This window comes from Tupaia chinensis, unplaced genomic scaffold, assembly GCF_000334495.1.
Source record: "Tupaia chinensis unplaced genomic scaffold, TupChi_1.0 Scaffold000262_1, whole genome shotgun sequence".
Lineage (NCBI taxonomy): Eukaryota > Metazoa > Chordata > Mammalia > Scandentia > Tupaiidae > Tupaia > Tupaia belangeri.
In genome coordinates, this window is record NW_006159742.1 from 871,716 (window position 1) to 895,934 (window position 24,219).

The 24,219-nt window shown below is 39.2% G+C and overlaps 1 protein-coding gene across 4 annotated transcripts in view; it reads left to right on the forward strand.

Moving 5' to 3' along the window:
- DOCK4 (dedicator of cytokinesis 4) overlaps positions 1–24,219 on the forward strand; it is a 164,464-nt gene that overhangs the window by 97,459 nt on the left and 42,786 nt on the right. For 3 of the 4 annotated variants that reach the window (XM_014588159.2, XM_014588162.2, XM_014588161.2), the window contains exons 17-23: positions 3,033–3,059; positions 3,204–3,299; positions 4,156–4,216; positions 9,078–9,171; positions 19,237–19,385; positions 21,652–21,738; positions 23,849–23,953. In XM_014588159.2, the coding sequence (XP_014443645.1) occupies positions 3,033–3,059; positions 3,204–3,299; positions 4,156–4,216; positions 9,078–9,171; positions 19,237–19,385; positions 21,652–21,738; positions 23,849–23,953 (619 nt within the window). The remainder of the gene's footprint in view (positions 1–3,032; positions 3,060–3,203; positions 3,300–4,155; positions 4,217–9,077; positions 9,172–19,236; positions 19,386–21,651; positions 21,739–23,848; positions 23,954–24,219) is intronic. The other variant, XM_014588160.2, reaches the window with a different exon arrangement.

A 24,219-nucleotide genomic window follows, 5' to 3' on the forward strand; every position in this document is an offset into this window, starting at 1 on the left:
CATGCCGGGCCCAGGTGCATGCATTGCCCAAGATTCTGATAGGAGAACGGAGGAGAAGGGATTGTGGCATGGCCATCCACTTTCTGTCTCTCTGTCTCTCTCTGTCTTTCTGGCAAGCACACGTGCCCTATAGCATAAACCTCTCCAAAAAAAAAAAAAGAAAAAGAAAAAAAAAAAAAGGAAATAGCCAGAATAGAGTATGAAACTAAATTGTGTTTCTTCTGGCTCCGGAGAGTCATTTATTCAGCTTTACTGATTGAACACCACCCCGTGCCTGCGACAGGTGCTCCTGTAGGACTGGAGTACTGTGGTAACAGTGTTGTAGGAGTACACAGCAGAGCTGTCCAGTCAAGGAGGTTCAAAAGGGTTACCAGAAGATGTAACTTCCGTCTCCATTCTTTCCTAGTCCTTCATTCTGCTTTCTCTTATGTTGTTCTTTATTTTCTTTTTAAGAATTATATTTATTATTTTAACTTTATTTATGTACGTATTTAAATTTGATCAGAGTGAGAGAGAGAAAGAGAAAGAGAGAGAAAGTCAGAAAGCAAGTCGCCAGGAGGTCCGGGACTCGAACCATGGTCAGCCATGTCAGAGTCCAGCAGCCTTAACCACCATGCCACTTGCCAGCTCCTCTCTTGTTTTTTTTGTTTGTTTGTTTGTTTGTTTTTTTTTTTTGGAGAGATTTTCACTGTAGGGCGCGTGCGCTCGCCAGACAGACAGAGAGAGACATAGAGACAGAAAGCGAGAAATCACCCCCCAGGGGGGATGGTCACGCCGCAATCCCTTCTCCTTCATTCTCCTCTCGGGACCTTGGGCACACACGCACATGCGCCCGGCTTGAGTTTTAAGCCACCGGGTCCGGGACACGAACTGCAGTCGACTACGTGGGAGTCCAGCGACATAGCCATTACGCTAACTGCTGGTTCCCTCTTGTTTTGTTCTAAGTAATTAAGTTAAGACTCTAAATTACTTGAAAACTCTTGAACGCACTCAATTACTATTTGGAGACAGAAACTTAGCTATGTAACACCTTACCTTAGATATTTTACTCGTCTTTGGGTTGTTTAGGGAGAACATGCACCAACAGAGGTGTTATGTAAGAGTGAGAGCCTCAGCATAATCCTGTTATGATACAGAAAGTTAGACTGAGGGTCACATCCTACATACCTACTCATTTATTTCTTAGAGTAAAAGCCTGGTGAGCAATATGTCATCCTGCAGGGCCGTGGGTTTTCCCGCTCCTTGCCCCCACCACTCCCTCATGCTTCAGCACCTCACTGCATATGACAAAGCAGTTTTGTCAGCAGTGAGAAAGCATCTTTTACTGTGAGTAGAGGGCTTCCCTGAGTTCCAGGTAGTGGCACATGGACAGGATTAGAGACCAAATAAAAATACCCAGTCTCACTCAGGTTACCTAGAAAGATTCTTGTTTTCATGCCAATAGCCTCTCCTTCATTTGTATCAGGTAAATGGGGATAGGGCAGGCTTCCTGCTAGATAGGGAACAAGCCTGGCTAAGAATACAGATGAATTAGGTTCTAGACTCAGTCCTACCACTTGGTCTTGAGTTAGCCAAGGAAACAGACTGCGCAGAGCTGCTTCTTACAAAAAGATTATGTAGCTCAGGTTCCTTTCCTTTCTGCATTAGGAGGCTGTGCAAATGACTGAAACTCATGCCCATAAAAGAAGTCTCCGTGTATTTTTAGAATTATTACTTAACTTGAGTTCTTTGTTTTTCAGCCTCTAAAGTATATGAGGTGTGGGCTGTCACTTGGGGAAATTTTTACATCATCCTGCATTGCTTTGGCAGGCAGATTTTCATCTGAGGACTTGGTGCAATACCAATTTGCCATTTAAGCTTGAAGCAGGTGTTGTTCAGAGGTTTTGAAACGAAAACACTTTTTAGACAAATTAGGGGTCCTTCTCTTGAAGGATTAGTCAGGCAAGCTCTTGCCCTTCTGTATACAATGTCTACATCCACCCACCCACTCTTCATGTAGGAAAAAGGTTAGAATAAACCAGAAAAGGAAATGATTAGGGATTCATAGGCAGCATGAAGCGATAAGACAGAGGCTGGGCACTAGAATGGCAATGGCATGGAAAACTGGGACAGGGGCACAGAGAGGGAGGAAACTTGGGAGAGAGTGTAGCCATGGACAAAAGAAATCTTTGACAAAATAGCTTTTGTTCTTTAATGTTTTATTTTTCCACTAAGAATATGTTGAAATACTTAGGTTGTGCTTGTAAGAAATGCTTTCTCTCTTTTCTATTCCTGAAACTAAGATGAAAGGGAAACAAGATTTCAGAGAGAAATGATGATCATTAAATTCGGAGGGATAGAAAAGTATCCTCACATTGCCATGTTTGTGTTCTTACTTTTATCTTTTGGGGAAAGTTCAAGCATCAAGCCTTGGCTGAGTGCATTGCTAATTCGCCAAGAGGTGGGAGTCAAAGTAAAACAGATCCTAATGATTAAGATTGTTATTATTTTTTGTTTACTTAGAGCCAGTGTTGTAGGTGCTTAGGATTAGGGGAAATGTAGGAGGAGAGATGTGGTTCAGTCCTTGTCATCAATCTGCTGTAACAACCGCATAGAAAACCCTCTGTGATTAATGACAAAATGAATGAAACTGTTGAGTGAGTGCACAGATAGTACAATATGTATTGAGTGGGCAAATGTTAAGTGAAGGGAAAAAACGCAAAACGTCATACCGTCTGTACAAGGATTTTCCTGTAGCAGTTGCATTGCAGTATAAAACTGCTTGGATGAAGATGCATTCCACTGAGAGGTAGGAAACCATTTTTATGTGACTAAAGCAAGATCTTCCTTAAAAGTGAACTTAGAAGTACTCCTGTTTTCGCTTTTTGCAATGTCATCTGATGTGGTTGGCGCAAGAGAGAAGCTAGGAAAAAAATGTCTTTGAGCTATGAAGTGCTTGTATGTTTTGGAAATATGATTATATGCATGTGTTTGTATTTTATGACTTGGATAATCTGAAAATCAATTTGCTTTGTCAATGCTTCCTGGATTAGAATTCCACTATTTGGTCCCTATCCTAGGTAAGACATTGTTTGCAAATTGTGCTACTTGTGAGATGTTGCAGTGGTTGCTAAGGCATTTAAGGTACTGATGAAAGTAAAATGGTTGTCATGGTGACTGATAAAAATAAATGTTGAAAATGCCCTTGGTTCTTTCTTTTCCAGTCTATTAAAGAAAATTGAGCGGGAAACATGGAGAGAAAGTGGCGTTTCGTTAATTGCTACTGTAACTCGTCTAATGGAGAGGTTGTTAGATTACAGGTAAGATGAATCCCATGTTTTTCAGATATGCTGTGCTCTAGTTAGAAAAGCAAACAGTTAGGAAACAATAAGTCGTTTGAACTAATCACTCAGGGAATTGATCATCGGACAGTGGAACCTGGTGCAGTGAGATAATGAACTTCAAACCAGCCCAGTACAGAGTTTTACATTGGAGCTTTTAATTCCCCCTTTCTGTTGTATTTTGGTTTGGGATAGTTCTTTCGAACTCTTGGTTAAATCAAGAAGATTCTCAGAGTCCAGTAGAATGCCGGAGGGAAAAGAGGGATTTTTTTTTTCTTTAATTTTTCTATTTAGATTTACCCGCTCGAACCAGTAAACCCCATCTGTTTTAGGAGAGGCAATGAAATAAGAAAACTGTAGAACAATGTTCTCTTTTAAAAAGTTGGGAGGTCAGGAAGAATTAAACTCACGCTGTCCTGTTGTATTTTTTAAAAATCTTTACAGTACCTAAACTGTTAAAGAGGTTCCTGCCAATTAAATGCATGCGATTTTGTTTTACTTTAAAAATAAAACTTTCATTCTCCTTGTTAGGTCAGGCTTACCAGGTACCTCTCACTCCACTTTAGAGAATATATAGTTACACACTTTCACCCCTCTTGCTTCCTGAGAGGGAGCCAAGTCTTGACCTGGAAGTAAAATTCCCAGCAGAAAAGCTCAGGAGTCTCTGATTCCCAGAGATGATCAGTCTCTGGAGCCCTCATCTGACTGAAATTTGCAAATAGCTTTTATTCCCTGAAGGTTTTTTGTTTTTGTTTTGTTTTGTTTTGTTTTGCATGAGCTAACAGTGTTTGTCCCTAAGAAGTTCAAAGTTCTGATTACTGACTTTTTCTTTTAGGGACTGCATGAAAATGGGAGAGGTAGATGGCAAGAAGATTGGCTGCACAGTTAGTCTTCTGGTTAGTAACCTATTTCCCTTCTCCTCCTTTTATCCTAACACTTGTGCTTTCATAGAAATACTTTGTCTTGTTCGTTTTTAAGCTGCAATGCGTTTTTATCTAGGTGTAGCTTATAAGAATTTTTTAGAAGTGTTTTTGAAAGAAGCATAGCGAGTTTCAGGTTACTTGAAAGCCCAGGAAATCCTCAGCTCTGAACATTGCAAAAGGCACCCACTGCCTTCCTGACAGCTGTGGTGGCAGGTCCTGCGGGAGTCTAGAGTCATGGCAGGTTTTCCTGTTGCATTGCTTTCCTCCTGGAACCTCTCATGGCTCCCTGAGGAAAAAGCAGAGTATCCCAAGATAGAAGTCCTTTTACTTCTCTGTCAGCACTTTCTTTTCATTTCTTATATCCATTCTACATTTTAATAAATATTAGTGATTTCTTCTTTTGTGAACAAATGACAGTTTTCTGTTTAACAAACTAATTTGTACTTTCTAGTTCCTTTGCAAATCAAATGCATAAAAACGTTGTTGAAGTTTTTATTATAACGAAGGTGACCATATCATTTATCATCCAAGCAGGACATATTTTAGAGTAAAATTTAACATCACATAAGGATAACAGGCTAAACTAGAACTATCCTGAGGAAACTGAAGTGTATAGAATATGTCACGTAACAGGAATATGAAGAGAGCAAAGGACTGACCATACATTTAGATACTTAATTTTCATATTTCGATGTAGGATAAGTGAATGCTTTTGGTAATTTCCTTTCATCAGATTTGAAATAACAGGAAGAGTAAGTGTTTCCTTGTCTAGATTTGTGAACATCATGGTTTCTTTTGCTTAAATTTTCAGAGCAGATGAAGCCTCAACAGCTATTCTAGGCCCTTATAAAGTTGTTTTTTTTCTTATTTAGATTTTTTAAAGGTTTTGCCATAGGATACAAGCGCTCACAGTAGAGAGAAAGAGAGAAGGAAAATGAGAAATCACTCCTCGGGAGAGGTATGGCCGCACTGCAATCCCTTCTCCTCCAGTTTCCTCTCAGGATTTTGGAAACACATGTGCCCAGTGTGATTTTGAAGTTACCCAGTCTGGAACTCAAACTGGGGTCAGCCATGTGGAAGTTCCTCACGTGCCATATTGTTCTCTATTTGCCTGAACCTTAAGGTTTTGTTTTGCTCCTACTTTGATTTGGTCATTGTCTTAGCTCGCTGGTTTCAGCCTTTTGGGTTTGTTTTGTTTATTCCTATCATGGTCCCTCTTTAAAGCGCAGGACTCTGCTTTCTTGGGACTGTCTTTTATCTGTTTTCCTAACTTCATTTTGCTGCACTGTTCTTCAGCTCTGAGTATATGACTATATCCTTCCCTATCGCACCCACCACTTCCTCCTCCTTTTTAATTTAATCATTGCATCTCCACCTCCAGTATCAGTTCCTAAAAATAGCAAGACCTGAGCACCCTCTGGGAGGCCACATCTTGCTCTCATATTATGCACTTTCTTCCATAATTTTTGTCATCAGACCCAGTCGTCATCTCCAGGCCAGGGGCCTAAGTTCCTCGGGTCAGCCCATTTACCTCTCTTCTTAGCACTCACTTATAACCTTGGATATAGTCATTTCCACTGTTACACCTCCTACCTGTGTTCCCTATTTTTTTTTTTTGCCCGTTTTTCCCAGTCTTTCATCAAGGTCAAAACCTCATTTTGAGTTTCTTCCATGTCCCTGCTTATGTGTCAGTGCTTGGGAGCAAACCCTATAAGTTGTAAGTCTTCCCAGTGTGTTTCTTTAACCCAGGCTTTACCTCACCTTCAGGCACAAAGTCTCATGACCTCAGAGCAAAGCTTTTACCTCTTTAGAATTGTCTTACATTATTTCCATCTTCTTTCATAAGTGCTTTCCATTTGGAAGTGAACACATACATGGAAACCCTAGATTTAATTTCTCAATTGGTACAAAAGAAGAGATTATTTCCTTGGATGAAATCAATTACTACTCTAAATACGTTTAGTCTGGTCTCCGAGTTGATAAGCCAGAGATTTCGAACTAATAGTCCCATCGCTAACCACTTGGGACAAACAATGTGTCCTGATAGTTTTGCATTGACCAAGAATAGCCTTTACAGAAATCTTAAAATTTTTAAAGCTGTTCTAACTTCTAACTGCCACAAGAATACTTTTTTTTTTTTTTTGAGAGGTTTTTGCTATAGGGCACTTGTGCTTGCCAGGAAGACAGAGAGAGAGAGACAAAAAGCGAGAAATCACACACCCCCCCTCCTCCCAGGAGAGATGGCCACGCCACAATCCCTTCTCCTCCATTCTCCTCTCGGAATCTTGGGCACACATGCACATGCGCCCGGCGTGAGTTTAAGGCACTGGGTCCAGGACTCGAACCATGGTCGACTACATGGGAGTCCAGCGACATAGCCATTACGCTAATCACTGGTCCCTAGAATACTTCTTAAAGAACTAAACATATCACTTTGAAACTCATCTTTTTAGCTTCTTTTCCATGTGAAAAGTTCTAGATGTTTTCTAGCAGTGATATGGTTCTCTTTAACTATATATTTAACTCTTTGGAAAGATCAATCCCACACTGTCTTTAGGAGAGTTCTGGTATACTTTATTGGATTAGAGTTAAACTCTTGTGTTAAACTGGTAAAAAAAATAATAATAATTGAAATGACTAATGCTAGGAAATTTAATTATTATTTGGTTCTCTACATTATGTATTTTACCAGTCATATGTGAAAGATTCTCATCTTCTGACTGGAGGGATTTTTTTTTAAGGAGAACTATTCATTTATAGAGTGATTGTTTATTTTCTTCTCAAAGAAAGCTATGTCTTTCCAGAAAGCTATTAGAGCAAATCATCCTTTAATAATGTAAAAACCTGCTGGGGGTTGTGAGACTTGTGTTTATAGTACAACAATTCTTGCTAATTAAAATGATTTTGGTTATAATAAGAGAGATGTGAATAGCATTATTTACTTAGCTTTTTAAAGAATGCCAAGATCTACAGGAGACAAAAAGAGAATGGGGGAGGATAATTGTATTAATTGAAAAAAAAATTCTTTATTATGCATTTGAGTTAATAACAGTGTCTCAAGGTTAGAAAACTTGAAGAATGGACCCATTAGGTAGTGAGCATGAAGTTCATTTGATGGAAGGACCTCAGGCTTTAAGTCCAAGAACAATTTTGATAGCCACATTGGCTAGTTTGGTCTATTACCAAAGCTTTTTGTAGCTAATCAACTTCAAAAGTTTTTAGATTTTCTGGCCTTTCTGTCTTTGAAAACCCTGGCACTCCTTCAAATCAAGAGATTTATCCCCCCGCATCACTAATTTTTCATTTTCCCACATACCAAGTAGCATCAGTCAAAACAGCAACAGTAAGTAATAATAGTAGTTCAGTGTTTTAAGCAGGGATTGCATAACATACAATGATCTGCTCACTAAAAGTGACTCATTTGAAGACTCACAGCTTCATGCTTTTGCTGGAATCCAATCTCATATACCTTTAAGTTCAGTGTGGACTACTCTAGAGTGGTGAGGGAGTAGATTTGGATGCTTTTAAGTGTGCCATTAAAATGCCAACAGAATGTATCCAGGTAAGTAAAAACCATGTTTTTTCCTTTGTCTTGTTTTTTCTTTTTAGAGATTTTTGCTATAGGCACATGCGCTCACTAGAGAGCCAGAGAAAGACACAGAGACAGAAAGTTAGAAATTACCTCTCAGCAGGGACACTACAATCCCTTCTCCTCCAGTTTCCTTTCAGGATTTTGGGCACACACGCACCCAGCATGAGTTTTAAGCCACCAACTCTGAGACTCAAACCATTGTCAACTACATGGGAGTTTAGCAACGTAACTATTACACCATCTGCAGATCACCCAAAACTGGGTTTTTGATAACTTACATTGAAACATTTTAAACAAGTTTAGTAAGATCCAGGTACTTCTTTATGGACAAAATATATTCAATAAAAATTTTTCTATAATAATAAATAAAGTCTCTTATTAGTCTTTTTATGTTTTTGATATAAACTGGAAACCTTTGGACTCCAGAAATGCAGATTCGTACCTTAACAATAAAGAACATTTTTATCTACCCACGTTCACATAATTCTTCAGAAAATAAGAATACTTCTGCATTGTTTACGCTCAGCATTACTATATGTCTTAGAGATTTTTTTTTCTTTTGGGACTTGATCTTTAAAATTTAAAATTACAGAAGCTATTCTTTGAATATGAATCACCACATTTAATAAATGGTTTTATCTGTTACATAGTTTTAATAGTTTTTAGTTGAATAGGCTGATTGTCCATTGACAGTTAAACTAAGAAAAAAATAATAGTAACAAGAAAAAGTGTGACTCAGTGGTAATAACCCAGGAATTGCCTTCTTTTCCAGTAATAGCTGGATAGCGTTCAACCCAGACAGTGTTGTATTGAAAATATGTCACTGGACCCCTTATTTATTTATTTATTAAGATTTTATTTATTTAGTTAGTTTGTTTTTTGCTATAGAGTATGAACACTCATCAGAGAGAGACAGAGAGCCAGACCGGGGGAAGGGGGGAATAAGAAATCACCCCTCAGAGGGGATAGGCATAGTGTAATAATCCCTTTTCTTCTCTTCTCCTCTTGGGATTTTGAGAGGGATATTTTTCAAGTCTCCAGGTCCAGGAGGGATCATGCCAAGTGGGATCCAGTGCTTTAACCACCATGCCACCTGCTGGCCCTGTATTTTAAAAGACATCTATATGGAAAAATGCATCAGTTCTCTTGACTCAAGACATGGAACTTCTAGTATAATAAAAGGTAGATGTGTGTAGCCTGGTTGTTAAGGAACTGTCCATAATTGCACTCTTTTACTTACAGAACTTCTATAAGACTGAGCTGAACAAGGAAGAGATGTATATACGCTACATTCACAAACTGTATGATCTCCATCTGAAAGCACAGAACTTTACAGGTAATTCTGTCTTTTCACTTAGACTGGGACCAGTCGGCTGGACACTGGTGTATTTAGCATGATCACTTCTCTTCTTTTTACATGCTGAGTTGAAGATTCAAGTATTTCTACTTTAAAATTGAGATTTATTTTTAAGTAGGTATTTGTTTATAAGTACTCCATATATATATATGTGGGTTTTTTTATTTGTTTGTTGGGTATTTTTTGTTTGCTTGTTTGTTTGTTTGGGTATTTTTTTAGGCTTTTGCCTTAAAGTGTGTGTGCTCACTAGAGACAGACACAGAGAGAGACAGAAAGAAGGAAAGTGAGAAATCACCCCCAGGGGGGATGGCCTTGCTTCAATGCATGGCCGTGCTTCAATACCCTCTCCTCCATTCTCCTCTCAGGATTTTGGGCATGCATGCACACACACACACACACACACACACACACACCAGGGCTGTTTTTCACTCTCCAGGTCTGAGACATGAACTGTGGTCAGTCATGTGGATATCTAGTACCTTAACCACCATGCCACTATTGACCCCTATTTGTGGGTTTTTTTTTTTTAACTCCATCTCTTTGCCTAATTTTTTAAAAGTTTGCCAGAGGGTTCACACACTTTTAATAAAGAGACAGAGAGAGAGAGAGAGAGAGCAAGAAAGTGCCCCCATAGGGAATGGTTACAATACAGTTCTATCTCTCACTCCCTTTGGGATTTTGGGCATGTATGTACATGTGCGTAGTGTGTTTCTCAAGCTGTAGGGTCCAGGACATAGTTGGCCATGTGGAATCTAGTTGCCATGCCCATCAGGCCATGGCTAGCCTGTATTTGCACAATTTTTTTTTTTTTTTTTTTTTAGTTTTTCCCATAGGTTACATGCATTCCAGATTTGGACAAATTGACTAAACACTGTTATTAAGCATGATCACTTCTTTGCTTTTTATATGCAGAGTTGAAGACTCTGAGAGACAGTAAAAAGGAAAGTGAGAAATCTTCCCCTGGAGTGTGGGAGGGAGGGGCAGGGATGGCCATGCTTCAATTCTTCTCCTGGAATTTTGGTCAACTTGCCCAATGTAAATTTCAGAGACTGGAATCATGGTCGGTCATGACAAGTTAAGTGCCTTAACCACCATACCACCTGCTGGCCCTGTGTCATACTATTGACATTGTAACAACTTTAAAAGTATAAAAATATTTTTGTTATTCAATTATATGCAATATCTGTTACTTTTTCTTCATTCATGAAGTTCTCAGTTTCCCTCTATTATCATTTTTATTCAACCTGAAGAACTTATTTAAGTATTTCTTTTAAAGTACATCTAGTGGCGAAGAATTTTATTAGTTTTCCTTCATATGAAGATGTCTTTTTTTTTTTTTTTTGAGAGGTTTCTGCTATAGGGCGCATGCACTCGCCAGACAGACAGAGACATAGAGACAGAAAGCGAGAAATCACCCCCCCAGGGGGGATAGTCACGCCACAATCCCTTCTCCTCCATTCTCCTCTGGGATCTTGGGCACACACGCACATGTGCCCAGTGTGAATTCTAAGCCACCGGGTCCGGGACTTGAACCGTGGTTGACTACGTGGGAGTCCAGCGACATAGCCATTACGCTAACTGCTGGTTCCCTCTTCTATCCATTTTCAGATCAGATGATTTCTACTGATATATCTTCAAGTTCCCAGATTCCCTTGTCATCTTCATTTGGCTATTGAACTAGCCCAGTGAAAAATTTATTTTAGGGATTGTATTATTCAGTTCTAAATTTTCTACTTGATTGTTTTCTTTTTATAGCTTTAATTTCTTTGCAAAGAACGTCTATCTCTTTATTCATTCAAGAGTGCCCACTTGTACTTTATGGTGCATGGTTATAATAACTGCTTCTTAGAATGTCTGTAATTCTACATTTGAGTCATCTCGGGGTAGGCATCTGTTAATTGCCTTTTTCTTTTAATCATTTTGTAGTTTTCTTGCTTCTTTGAATGTCAAATAATTTTGATTTATATCCCAGACCTTTTCAATGTTATGAGAGCCTGGATTCTGTTCAAATCTTCTCGGGTATGTTGACTTTTTGTTTTAAGGGACAGTTCAGTTAGGTTCAAACCTTAAGTCCTGAACCACCTTCTGAAGGTTGTGATCCTCAGGTTAGCTTAGTTTCAAGACCTTTGCACTGCTATTCTGATCTTTTCTGCATGTGTGCCACTCGAGGGGATGTCTGGGACCTGGGCAGTGATCTCCACTATATTTTCAATTCTTTAAGTCTTGATGATGTTGTTGATGGTCTCTTCTACACATGTACTCTCTAGAGATGAGTCCATGACTTCATATATAAAATTAAAATATCTCTTTATTGAACTTCCTTCTCTCTGTGATCTTCCCTCTCCTAGGGACTCCCTTCCTAGAACTCTGGCTAAAATCCAAGGCTTGATCTTCTGTATGCTATGATGCACTCCCTATAATTGATCTTTTTGAGGCAAAGCAGTCACAGAAAAGAGCCTATGGGACCCCCTGCTACTTCTACCATCTCCACCATTCAAGTTCGCAGCTTTGTTCCTGGGCAGACTTAGAGTGAGGCCAAGAAAGTCTAAAGAGCTCTGTCCCACAAGAGGTTCTCTTTTTAGTTCTCTGACTAGGTCTCTTTCTATCTGTTCCTATTGCAGTCCCAGGAGATGAGGAAGTGCAAGCCAAGTGATGCTGAAAGAAAAAATAAAAACAGAGCACTTGATTCTGTGTGCTCATTCCTCCAGTATTATTTGTTTTTTCTATTCAGTCTCCCTGCTCTTATTTATTTTTCAGAGTGGTTCGATGGTGGTTTTTATATATGCTCTTCAGGGCGTTTGACTGAAATTAGTGAGAAAGACTAAGTGGAGAAGATAAGGTAGAATGTGCTCACTCCAGCTTAAACAGAACCTTTTCATTGGTTTTAAGAACTACAAATTTTGTGGGTTTTGTTTTTTTTTTTACCACATTGTTCTTCCAAGGACTTCTTGAATCACAGCCCCTCCCTTAGTTTAAAAGAGTAAAGGAATCCTTTATGAAATGATACTTCTGTTTCCAGAATTTAAACATGCCTCTAGCAGTAAATCCTCTGTATCCATTAATAGCATTGCTATTTATTCAGTCTGGAGAATTTGTTATCTTTGACTCTTGTTCACTGCCCTCAGGTAATCATTCATCAAGTTCTATTCATTCTGTTTTGTAAAAATCTCTCAAAATCATTTCTTTGTCAGTGCTCTCACTTTCATGACCTCAATTAATTCTTCATTATCTCTCACCTGGACTCTGTCTTAACTGCACCAAAATTATTCTTTAGAACAGGGTCCACAAACTATAACCTGCAGACTTATCACCTGATTTTGTAAAAGAAGTTTTGTTAGAACTCAGGCACAGGCCAACTGGTGGTGGGGTGGTTGAAGCAGCTGGATCCTACATGGTCAGTCAAGTGGTTTGAGTCCCAGACCCAGGGATTTGAAAAACATACCACGCATTTGTACATGTATGCCCAAAATCCCAAGAAGAGAATGGAGGAGAGGGCATTGTGAATGGTCATCTCCCCAGTGGTGTTTTTCTTCTCTCTTGCTCTGTCTCTCTGTCTCTCTATCTCTCTCAAGCAAGCACATACCCCCTGTAGCACATTAAAAGAAAGAAAAAGAAAAAAGAATTCAGTTGCACCCAATCACTTATGTCTTATCTAGGACCACTTTGATATTACATTGCCAGAACTGAGTAGTTGAGACAAAAACTGCATGGTCCACAAGGCTAAATTATTTGCTGTCTGGCCCCTCAGGAAAAAGTTTGTGAACCCTTTTTCTAACTATAACTGTTATTGATTTGTGTAGTCTACAGAACAAATTTCAGTCTTTATCTGGGTCTGACATTGTTTGACCACTATTTGTCTTTTCAATCTTGTCTTCCCACTTTACCACATACCTTGCTTTCATTCTTCAGTTTCAGCTCCTGTTTTCATCTTTTCTCTGGGGTCTTTTCCCTCCTAGAGTTCTTCTCTTCTCTTTACCTCATGAGCTCCATGCCCAACCACCCGTCTTCTATGGACCATCATCTTTCCATCTCATTTTGTTTCTATTACATCTTTTTCCGTATTTCCAGTAAGCATTTATCACATTGTTTTTATTAGTAGTTATATGTTATGTAACAATTGTGTGTATATTTTGTATATGTGCTCATGTATTTACATGTATGTATGTATATGTGTTGGTAGATAGGGACATAGGTAAGTAGATGGATGGATGGATAGACAGACAGACAGACCATCAGCAGAAGGGTAATTGTAGGTTAAGGATATGTTCCAGAAGGCTGGAGCTGCTGTCTTGTCCTCAGTCTTCTCAGTTCTCCAACTAGTATGGAGCAATGTGAGATTTAAAAAAACATATCACCAGTGGATGTTCCCATTAATCCAATTTTAACACCTAGTAAGCAGATTTTCTCCTCCAATATTGGTAATTTTTGAATCACTAAGGAAACAATCTAGTAGAGTTTTATTTTAAAGCCCATAAAAAAAGAAATGAGAGAGGGAACTGAGGACAAGCTATTCCAGATATGTAACTGATATATTTTAGTTCTCTGAAACAAAGTCCAAATTTGTCTGTGATTATATCTCAGAAATGAGCAAATCTTTTTTCTTTAATTTGTTTACTCAACTTGCAGTGTCTATGTTCCCCAACGTTGTAAGAAATAAGTTGTTTCTCCTAAGATAACATTTTATTTTCTCGTATGTCTTCCTTTTTGTGTGTCCCTGGAGAAAGTGAAACTGATGGAAAAACTTCTCAATCATTACAGTACTCCTCCTAAATGATTTAACCCTTTCCAGTCTTTCATGGCCGTGTTCTCCGTTTCTAATTCATCCCCACTTTTCTCCTGTTACGTATTTTTGCAGATTGGTGCCCTCACTATACACATCTCAAAATGATGAAATAAAATGGTCCATATTTAATTATGGGGTGGTGCCTTTTGTTCAAAATTATACTTTTTTTTTTTTAAATTGCCAGACGACATGTGTGCTTACCAGAGAAAGACAGAGAGAGAGTGAAAATGAGGACACCTCTCCTTTCTCCTTTTCTCCTTCCTTTTAGAACCTTGAGTACAAGTGTACCTGGTGTTTTGCAATCCACCAGATCCAGGTCTCGAACCGCACAGTCAACCATGTAGGATCCAGCCTCCTTAATCACTGTGCCATGGGGTGATTCTATACACACATTTTAAAAGATTGTCTGTTGGAAATTTTGGAACTGATTCATTCTCTTAGTACATACTGTTTTCTAAAAATGCAAAAGAATAAAATACAGAATATTGCACCGACACATTTACAGTTTGCGAATTTGTTCAAAACTAGCCCATAGGCATGTTGTGTTACTCATATCCTAAAGGATGTATGTTTTATTTAATAATAATTTTCTACAGCTTCTTCTACATACACTGCTTATCTCAGATATACAAGGCATCTTCAAAAAGTTCATAGAAATGCATATTATTTCTTAAAAAGTATATATGGATTCCAAAATCTTTTAGCAACAAAACAAACTCATACTTTAATTGCATTTTCCCATAAACTTTGTGAAATTCCCTTGTATATTGTCATTTTTCAGAATCTGAAACAATTGTTACTTGCCTTAACCTCTTTCTTTTTTTTAAGAATTATTTTATTTAACTTTATTTATTATTGGTATCATTATTATTTTTCAGTTTGATCAGAGAGAGACAGAGGGAGAGAGAGGAAGTGAGAAAGCAAGCAACGGGGTCCGAAACTTGAACCGTGGTCGGCCATGTGGGAGTCCAGCGCCTTTAACCACCATGCCACTTGCCGGCCCCAACCATTCAGTCACTTGTCACCTCCCTCTGATAGACTCTCAGCACTTCCTTGTTTTCCCAGACAATCCCAGGAATAGCTTACCCACACCTGCCATTCCAGCCATCCCTCAAACTTCCCATGTGATGCATGACTGGGAAAGCTGTTGGGGGGTGGAAACTTTAATTGGTCCTTTTTCTTTTTCTTTTCCTTTTGTTTTTACTGCAGTAAAATATGCATAATGCCAAGTTTATCATCTTAACCATTTTTAACTGCATAGTTCAGCAACATTCATATTGCTATGCAACCATCACCACCATCCACCTCCAGAACTTTTTAGATCTTCCCAAACTAAAACTCTGTACCTATTAAACACTAGTTCTCCATTCTCTCTTTTTTTGGAGAGGTTTTTGCAATAGGGCACATGTGATCACCAGAAAGAAAGAGACAGACAGAGAGAGACAGAGAGATAGAAAACGAGAAATCACCCCCCAGGGGGGATGGCCATGCCGCAATCCCTTCTCCTCCATTTTCTTCTTGGGATCTTGGGCACGCACACACATGTGCTGGCGTGATTTTAAGCCACTGGGTCCGGGACTCAAACCACAGTCGGCTACATGGGAGTTCAGCGACATAGCCATTATACTAACTACTGGTCCCTTATTCTTCATTCTCCTTGTCCCTGGAACCCACTATTCTACTTTCTGTATCTATGAATTTGACCTTCATTGTCATTTTTATTATTATTGTTATTTTACATTTAATCTCTATTTATCTTTACAACATATAAAATGAGTTTTTCCAGCATGAATATACTATATATTAGTCCAGTCAGAGTTATTACCATACACATTATCATCAACAGATAATTTTCCATTTTGCTTCTTTCTTTTTCCCTTTGATTCCCCCCACCCTCCCTCATTTCCCACCCTCCTTCCATACTGTTAATCCACAGTTGTTCTCCATGCTTCTATACCTTCCAATCTTTCCATTTCTGCCAGAGTTCAGACATTTGGTATGTAGTGGTTGGGGACATATAATGCCTCTCTTTCATGGTCTGGCTTGCTTCACTTAGCAGTAAATCTTCCATATTCATCCACTTGCTATCAAATGCCAGGGTCTCATTGTTTTTTTATTTTTATGGCTGAATAGTATTCCATAGTGTATATGTGCCACTCTTTTTCAAACTATTCATCTGTTCATGGACATCTGAGTTGGTTCCAGGTTCTAGTAATTGTGAATAATATCACAATAAACATGGTTATGCAAGTGCTTTTCCAGCTGAGTGTATTCTGATCCTTTAGGTAGATACCTAGGAGTGGAATTACTGTATTCATTTGTAGGTCTTTGAGGAACCTCCATATTGTTTTCTATGGTGGGTGTACTAATCAACATTCCCACGAGCAGTGTAGGAGAATTCCCTTCATTGTCCCTTAAGTCACTGTGAGCAGCTGTCAGGGAGGGCTTCCCTCCATCCACCTAATCCTGTGAAGTGATTAGTTAGTCTCTAGGGTATTTTCTGGGTACTCAGGTGCTGGGGAAGATACAAATGAAATTTGAAAGACAAAAAATGTAACTCCTGAGCTAGGTCATTAAGAGAAAGTAGGAGTTATTTTGCATGAAAGGTGGAAAGGCTCGAAGTAACAAGCTTTGAAGGGCTCGTAGGTGTGACTCATTGTGGTATGTGAGAGGAACCATGGTTTATTCAGATGACAAGACCAAAGAGGGTGGATGAGGGAACAAAGATACACATGGGGTTTTCATAGATGTTTAGCATTTATTATAAAGCTACATGGGAAATTAAACATCAGGAGTTCTCAGAGAAAACCAGAAGGCAATTCAAAATACAGCGCAGATGTGAAGATCTGGTTATTATAACACTGTACATTCAGAGCAGTCTCGTAATGCAACTTACATTATGGTGATTTCGCTCTATTCTCTGTCCAGCAATTAACTGACTCTCATTAGTGAATGTTTTCTCTGGCCGTCACATGTTCAATCCTCACAGGAAAGAGGTCAGCATGTGCCTATGCCACAGAAGGCTCCCTATCCTTTGGGGCAGCTCACTTGGGCCCAGCTGACTCCAAACAAGATGCATTTGCTTCATTCCTTGAAAAATGAAAATGGGACCCAGGCTTCCAACTGTGGGGCTGGATGTTGAGTAGCTATTGTGCCTTCTTAACAGAGCCAGTGATAGACTTCTCAGTTATAATCTGTGGAGGGACAGTGGGAAACAGTAGAGAGATTGGTAGGAATCAAGTCATGAGCAGCCTTCTCCATCCCTTGAGGAAGCCTACATGGACTGTTTTAGCTACTAGCAGTCATTGCCTGGTTATAACCAGTGGAGCAACCTCATCATTTGCGGTGAAGGAAAATCGTAACAGTAGCAAATGGAGTAGAAGGGGCTAGAGACTGCTGGTGGGTATTGAGAGCTTTTATAGCAGTAATGGAAGGCAGAAGATTTTAGAGCTCACCAAAGATAACTAAAGAGGAAAAAAGACCAGAGCCTGTGTGTCATGGCACCTCTGCACTTAATAAGTAAGAAAAAAGTGGGACCAGCAATTGGTGTAATGGTTATGTCACGGGACTCCCAGGTAGTCTACTGCAGTTCGAGTCCTGGACCTGGTTGGTTGAAACTCACCATGGGCACACATGTACATGTACTCAAAGTCCTAAGAGGAGAATGGAGGAGAAGGGATTGCGATGTGGCCATACCCCTGTGAGACGGGAGGGTGATTTCTCAATTTCTGTCTCTCTGTTTTTCTCTGTCTCTCTGGCAAGCACATGCACCCTATAGCAAAAATCTCTCTAAAAACAAATAAAAGAAGACAAAAGTGACGTGAGCCCTCTTCTTTCTTATTACAACTATATTTTATACATGGACATGGCCAAATCATAATATTAGAACCTGACACATTACTTTGGAGCCTCATGTGTAGTTGCCTTCAAATAAATAAATGAAGATAAAGAATTACCACTTATTGATATTACATTAAAAGCTACTATTGTATCTTTGGAGAGACTTAAGGGTTTGTGGTTAAATAGATTAATAACGTGTTTGTCTGTTTTTTTTTTTCAATTTGGTAAATGAGTTAGCTTTTAGTATTAAATAAGAAAAGCATTATAGTTCTCCATCAATGACAATGAATTCTGATGCCTACTCTGATCTGTTTGACTAAATCAGAATATGTACCAGAACTATTTGTGGTTCAGGAAAGGAAAATATCAGCAAGATGGCAAGAATTCTGTTAAATATACTATCTGCCAACTATGCTTATGTCCACAGGTTATCACGTGAGTGTGTGCGGAAAATCACCCCTATACTTGCATCTACAGAAAATCCAGCCGCATCTAGCATGTAATGGTTTCAGCAGCCTTTACTGGAAATTTGTGGGAGCAACAATTGTGGGATCAACTAGGGAGTCATATCGCACAGCCCACCACAGTGTTCTCTCTCTCTGTCTCGTGCACATGTGCACACACACACACACACACACACACACACACACAGAGCTCATCCAGCACTTTCACCCTCTAATGCCAGAGAGCATGTACAGAAAAAAATGGGCTTCCATTTCTCTATCTCATTAGAATTCTGGGCACCCATGCCCACACACCCAACACACTGCTGAGGACTGGGATTCAAGCCATGGTGGGTCACGTTGGTCTAGCCTCCTTTGCACAGCTCTTAACCACTACACTGTGGAGCCTTTGTCCCTCCCCACCACACCCCCGCTTTGTTGTTATTGTTGTGTTCACTTATCTATTCTGTTTTCTTTGCCCTTTCTACATTCATTCTATACCCTGAATCCTCCTCCTCTAACACCAGTTTTAATTCTTCAGTCTTTTGTTATCCAGAAGAATTTAGCTACCATTTTCTGTTTTCTAAGCATGCCCTTTTTAAATTGCTCCAAGTCTCCTTGGGACTCACTAGTGAACTTTCCTAGCAAATACAGGCATGTCTCCCTATATCTTTGAACGAGCTACAACAAGGTACCCTTGAACATTTGTATTAGGCGAGTAGCATCTGGACATTATAGTGAAAACAAAAAAGAAAGAAACAGGACAGAGAACCAAAATATTAAATAAAGATCTCCAGTAATTCCTTCATCCAAAAGAACCATTTATTAACATGGTGTTGCTTATATTCCATGCTCTTCTCTTCTGTATCATGAAATTCTGAAGACAGTATTTTCTCCAATTTATCCAAAACCGGCCCTGTGTGAGGGGGTGTGGCTTGACGTCCCATGTCAGTCATTGCTCTCCTACTTGACTTACAGAAGCTGCATATACTCTTCTGCTGTACGATGAGCTGTTAGAATGGTCTGACCGGCCTCTCAGGGAGTTCCTGACCTACCCCATGCAAACAGAATGGCAGCGCAAAGAGCACCTGCACCTCACCATCATCCAGAACTTTGACAGAGGCAAAGTAAGTGGCCCTGCCCAACTCCTGGTCTCTCCTGCAGTGACTAGTGTCTCTTTGGGTTTCTAGTTTATGCATATCTACTTTCCCAATCATGGATGTTCACATTGCAATGCGCATTAGAAATAGCAACAAGCTTGTTAACATGTGTTATTTCCAGGACCAGACCCTAGACAGTAAGTCTGTGACTCAAAGGAAGACTCCAGGAGATTCCAATGTGGACGAACTCTGTGTTAAACTTGGATAAACCTTGATCTAGAGGGTTTTTGACACCCATGGTCTTGGTCCCTCTGGTTTGCTATAACAAAATATTATAGACTGAGTGGCTTATAAACCACAGAAATTTATCTCTCATTGTTCTGGAGACTGAGAAGTCCAAGATCAAGGCCCTGGCAGATTTGGTGTTTGGTGAGGCCGTCCTTCATCACAGATGGCACATCCTGCTATGTCTTAACATGGTAGAAGGGACTAACTAATTCTCTAGGGCCTCTTTTATAAGGGCATTAATGCCAAAAATGAGGGTTCCACATTCATGTCTTAATCTCCTTCAAAGGCCGCACCTCTTAATACTATCACTGCGGAGATTTATATTTCAACATATCAATTTTGACATGATAGAAACATTTAGACCAAAGCACACAAGTAATTTACTTTCTGCAAAGCCATTATCATCACTTCACTCTCTCCTCAAACTGGCATGCATTCTACACATTCCATATTTTCAAGGTGAAATAAATCAAATAGAATTAATCTAAATAATTTTCTGGCATCCCTTCACATGCTTAGAAAGGTCTTAGGGTGTTGGGGAAAAAAAACACACGCACACAAGCCTAATGATGCAGCTCAGTACATCACTCACTTCCCCTCCTCTATCTTCAAAAACTATTTTTTTTTAAATTGGGGAATATGACCACCATTGTTTATTTGATGTGAACACTTGGATACTTTAGAGGTATGTGCTTTAAATTTAAATATTCTTCCAATTTGTGAATGTTAAACAGAAAATTATAATATAACCAGTGGCTGTCATCTTTCACAAAACATAATTGGGTATACCTAAAAATTTGATGCAAGGAAATTGCTCCTTTCATATCATCCTTTATTATTTATCTAACTGCATTGACATATCATTACATTAATAGCAAAAGGAATGTCTTTGTGCCTACTGGGAAGTTTCTGCCTCTAGAATAAACTGTTACAGAGTTCCTGGCTTCCTATATTAACCCATTTCCAGGAGGTTGTGCTAGATTAGGGGTTATAAACTATGACTCATAGGTCAGATGGCTTACTGCCTATTTCTGTATAGCTCACAAGCCACAAATTACTTTTACATTCTTACGTGGTTGAAGGAAATTAAAAAATAATATTTTGTGACATGTGACTGTTACATGAAATTTACATTTCAGTGCCCACAGGTAAATTCCTAGTGAAACACAGACATTCTTATTCTTGTCTACAGCTGCTTTCCTGCCATGGCCGGTGGGTTGAGTAGTTGTGACAGAGTCTATATGGACCTCAAAGCCTAAAATATTGACTGTCTGGCGCTTTCAGAAAGTTTGCCAATACCTATGCCAGATCAAAGAATTTTTGCATTTCTGTTGAAAGTAAGCACCTGGGTTAGACTCTCACAATTTGCAGGTGCTACTTAGTCAAGCAAGGAATCCAGGGTACCAATCACAGATAACTGGGCCTTGGGGGGATTGGTTGTAATTCTCTCCACAGCACTGAGGAGCTGTTGGTATCCAACTGCTTGGCTATGATGGAACTGCAGTTACAACTTCAAGGTGATGAAATCTCCAAAACATACCAGAAGATACTGTTCTGGCACCACATGATTTCCAACTTTCTATGGATTTTTAGTAACTTACTTTTTTTTTTTAGCATATGTTTTTATGCTTAAAGTTACAGTAATATGATTAAAAATATGCTATAAAGATTAAGGAGTGGGCTAGCTCCATGGCCTGGTGGATAAGGCAGCCGGACTCCAGGTGGCTGACCTCAGATTTGAATCCTGAACCCACTGGCTTAAGAAACATTCTGGACACATGTGTCCAAAATCCCAACAGGAGAACGAAGTGGAAGAGAAGAAATGGTGACATGACTATTCCCCATGGGGAGGGTGGTGCTTTCTCCTCTGACAACCCAAAAAATAAATCAATAAAAGATTAAGGAGTCAGGCTTGGTGACCTGAAAGCAGTTGTGTCCTGGCCTGTGGGTGGAAGTCAGCACATGCTGGGAGATAGTTCCACTTCTGTCACTTATCTGTCTGCAGTGTTGGGAGAATGGCATTATCCTGTGCCGGAAGATCGCGGAGCAGTATGAGAGCTATTATGACTACAGAAACCTGAGCAAGATGAGGGTAAGGTACCTGCATCCATCCTGACCAAGCCATGGCACTCATTCATGATAAGCTCTCCAGTGTGATTCTGTGATGATAACTTGGTGATCATCTCGATATAGCTGGCAGAAACCTTTTTCAAGATAAGTGTTTCCAGGACTAGCAGGTGGCATGGTGGTTAAGGCAGTGGACTCCCACCTGGCCAACTACAGTTCAGGTCCTGGACATGGTGGCTTGAAAATCATGCTGTGCACAAGTGCCTGCATCCCAAAATCCTGAGAGAAGAAAGGTTTGCAAAATGGCCATCTTCCCATGGGGGGGTGATTTCTCTCTTTACCTCTCTCTGTCTCTCTCTGGCAAGCATATGCACCCTGTGACGAAAAAAATAAAAACAAAACAAAACAAAAAGCTAAAAACAAGGTAAGTGTTTTCTCTGAAACATGTTCAGCTATTTATACAGAGAAATAACAATTTTATCTGGGCAGTGCTTTTGATTAATATATAAAAAGTAAGCTCTTGATCTATTCTAAAACACCTCATTTGAGATACATGGTCTATTCCAGGATTAATACTTACAGTTTATTGAGGAAAATCTCCACACTGTTTGAAGAGATTCGTACATAAATCTCTGTAACAATATACCTTTCCCGGTCCCATAATTTGCAAAGCGTAATAGAAGAAATGGCTAACTGACCCATGTTTAAATCATTTAAGGCCAACGTGTGTAGGTATTGACTCTCTTTATCTTCAGAAACATGTTTTTATTTGCTAAAGCTAAGCCACAGTTTTAGTACCCAAGAGCTCAGGGAGCTGAATATTCTGTGTCCCTAAACCTCATGTCTTTTACCTCCTTAGCATTTAAGTTACACACTTCCTCCTTGCCCTCCAAGTTCTGTTCTTTAGCATCATGGGCATTTTGTAGTAGCAAGTAATACACAAGGTCCTGACGAGGTCCTAAGCTTCTTGAGTGTTCCTAAAAATAGGATAATCAACTTTTACATATTTTTATAAAAGGATTATGATGTTATCTTTTAATTTCAAGGTAGCCATTTAAGAGATGATATCATAAACTCTTAACAGCTCATGAAATACCTTACACCACAACAAATAACTTACTCAGCAAGCTGGTTCTGTACTTTTGACATAGTATTTCATGTCAGCACTTCATCAACATTTCTTCTCATGTGAAAAAGCAGAAAGAACAACCTTGTTTTGACTCCAGTCCATCATGCCGACTCTGGCAGGCACTGTGGTTTTATATAAAAACGTTGCTGTTCTTCTCTTGGCATACTGTCCCTGAAACAGAAGCGAGGTTACAGTGTTTACCCGTGAGAGCCCTTGGGTGCCATAGTCACTAAGATTTTTATAAACCCAAAGCATTATACTTCATGCCAATTGCTCTTTAGGGTGCTGTTACTGAGGATGGGGAGTAGGGGGAAGAGTCTTCAAATGCAATATTAATCTTCTTCTGGAAACCCTGGGGATGATAATACCATGAATGGAAAACCATAAGCTTTATGTACTTCATAGTTGCAACATTGTCAAAGACACATTTAAGAGATTTCAGCCCAGACAGCACTTTGCACTATGGGTCTCCTTTGGTTTGTTTGGTTGGTCTAATCTGTCCAAGTTTGCACCTTCCAAATGTCCTAAATTACCTTGACTGAGATGGATGCAAATCGACAGGTGGGTATATCTGGCATGAGACTTCTCCAGAAAGACTTTGCTTCTAATAGTTCAGGTTAATTTCTATTTAATTGTGAAGAAAATGTTTCCTTTATAGACTACATGTATAGGAATAATTTTTTTTGGTGATAACATGTAATTCTACACTTGACCCTTCAAAGCAGGGATCAGCAAACTAGAGCCTGTGGGCCAAGCAGAGCTGAGTAGTTGTGACAGAGACCATATGGCATGGAAAACCCAAAATATTTACTCTCTGGCCATTTATAGAATAAGTTTATTGATCCCTACTTTAAAAGCATAAGAAAAGGGAGTCAACCCTTTTCTGCAAACAGAGTTAAGGTGAAGTTCTCCTTGTCAGAGGAGAAATATTCTCTTCTGTAAAGAGATAAAATTAAGGGGATGAAATTAAGATAAAATGTTTAGACCTTTCCCTGTGTGTCCCTAGATGATGGAAGCTTCTTTGTATGACAAAATTATGGACCAGCAGCGTCTTGAACCAGAGTTCTTCAGAGTTGGATTTTATGGGAAGAAATTTCCATTCTTCTTAAGAGTAAGTAATATGCTATTTTTAAAAATGTACTTTCATACTTCTAACCCAAATATCCCAATCAAGTTAACTGAAATACTAATGACATTCTATAGGACAAGTAATAGTGTCATGAATTTTTTTTTTTATCCTTTAGTTGACAAGCACTATATTATTCTAAAATGCCTTGTTTTGAGTAATTTCCCCAAATACCAAACAATCTATCCCTTTTTAAGTTCACTTTATTTTATGAGCAGTCTTTGGTCATACTTTTCTGTGTGTGGCATTCA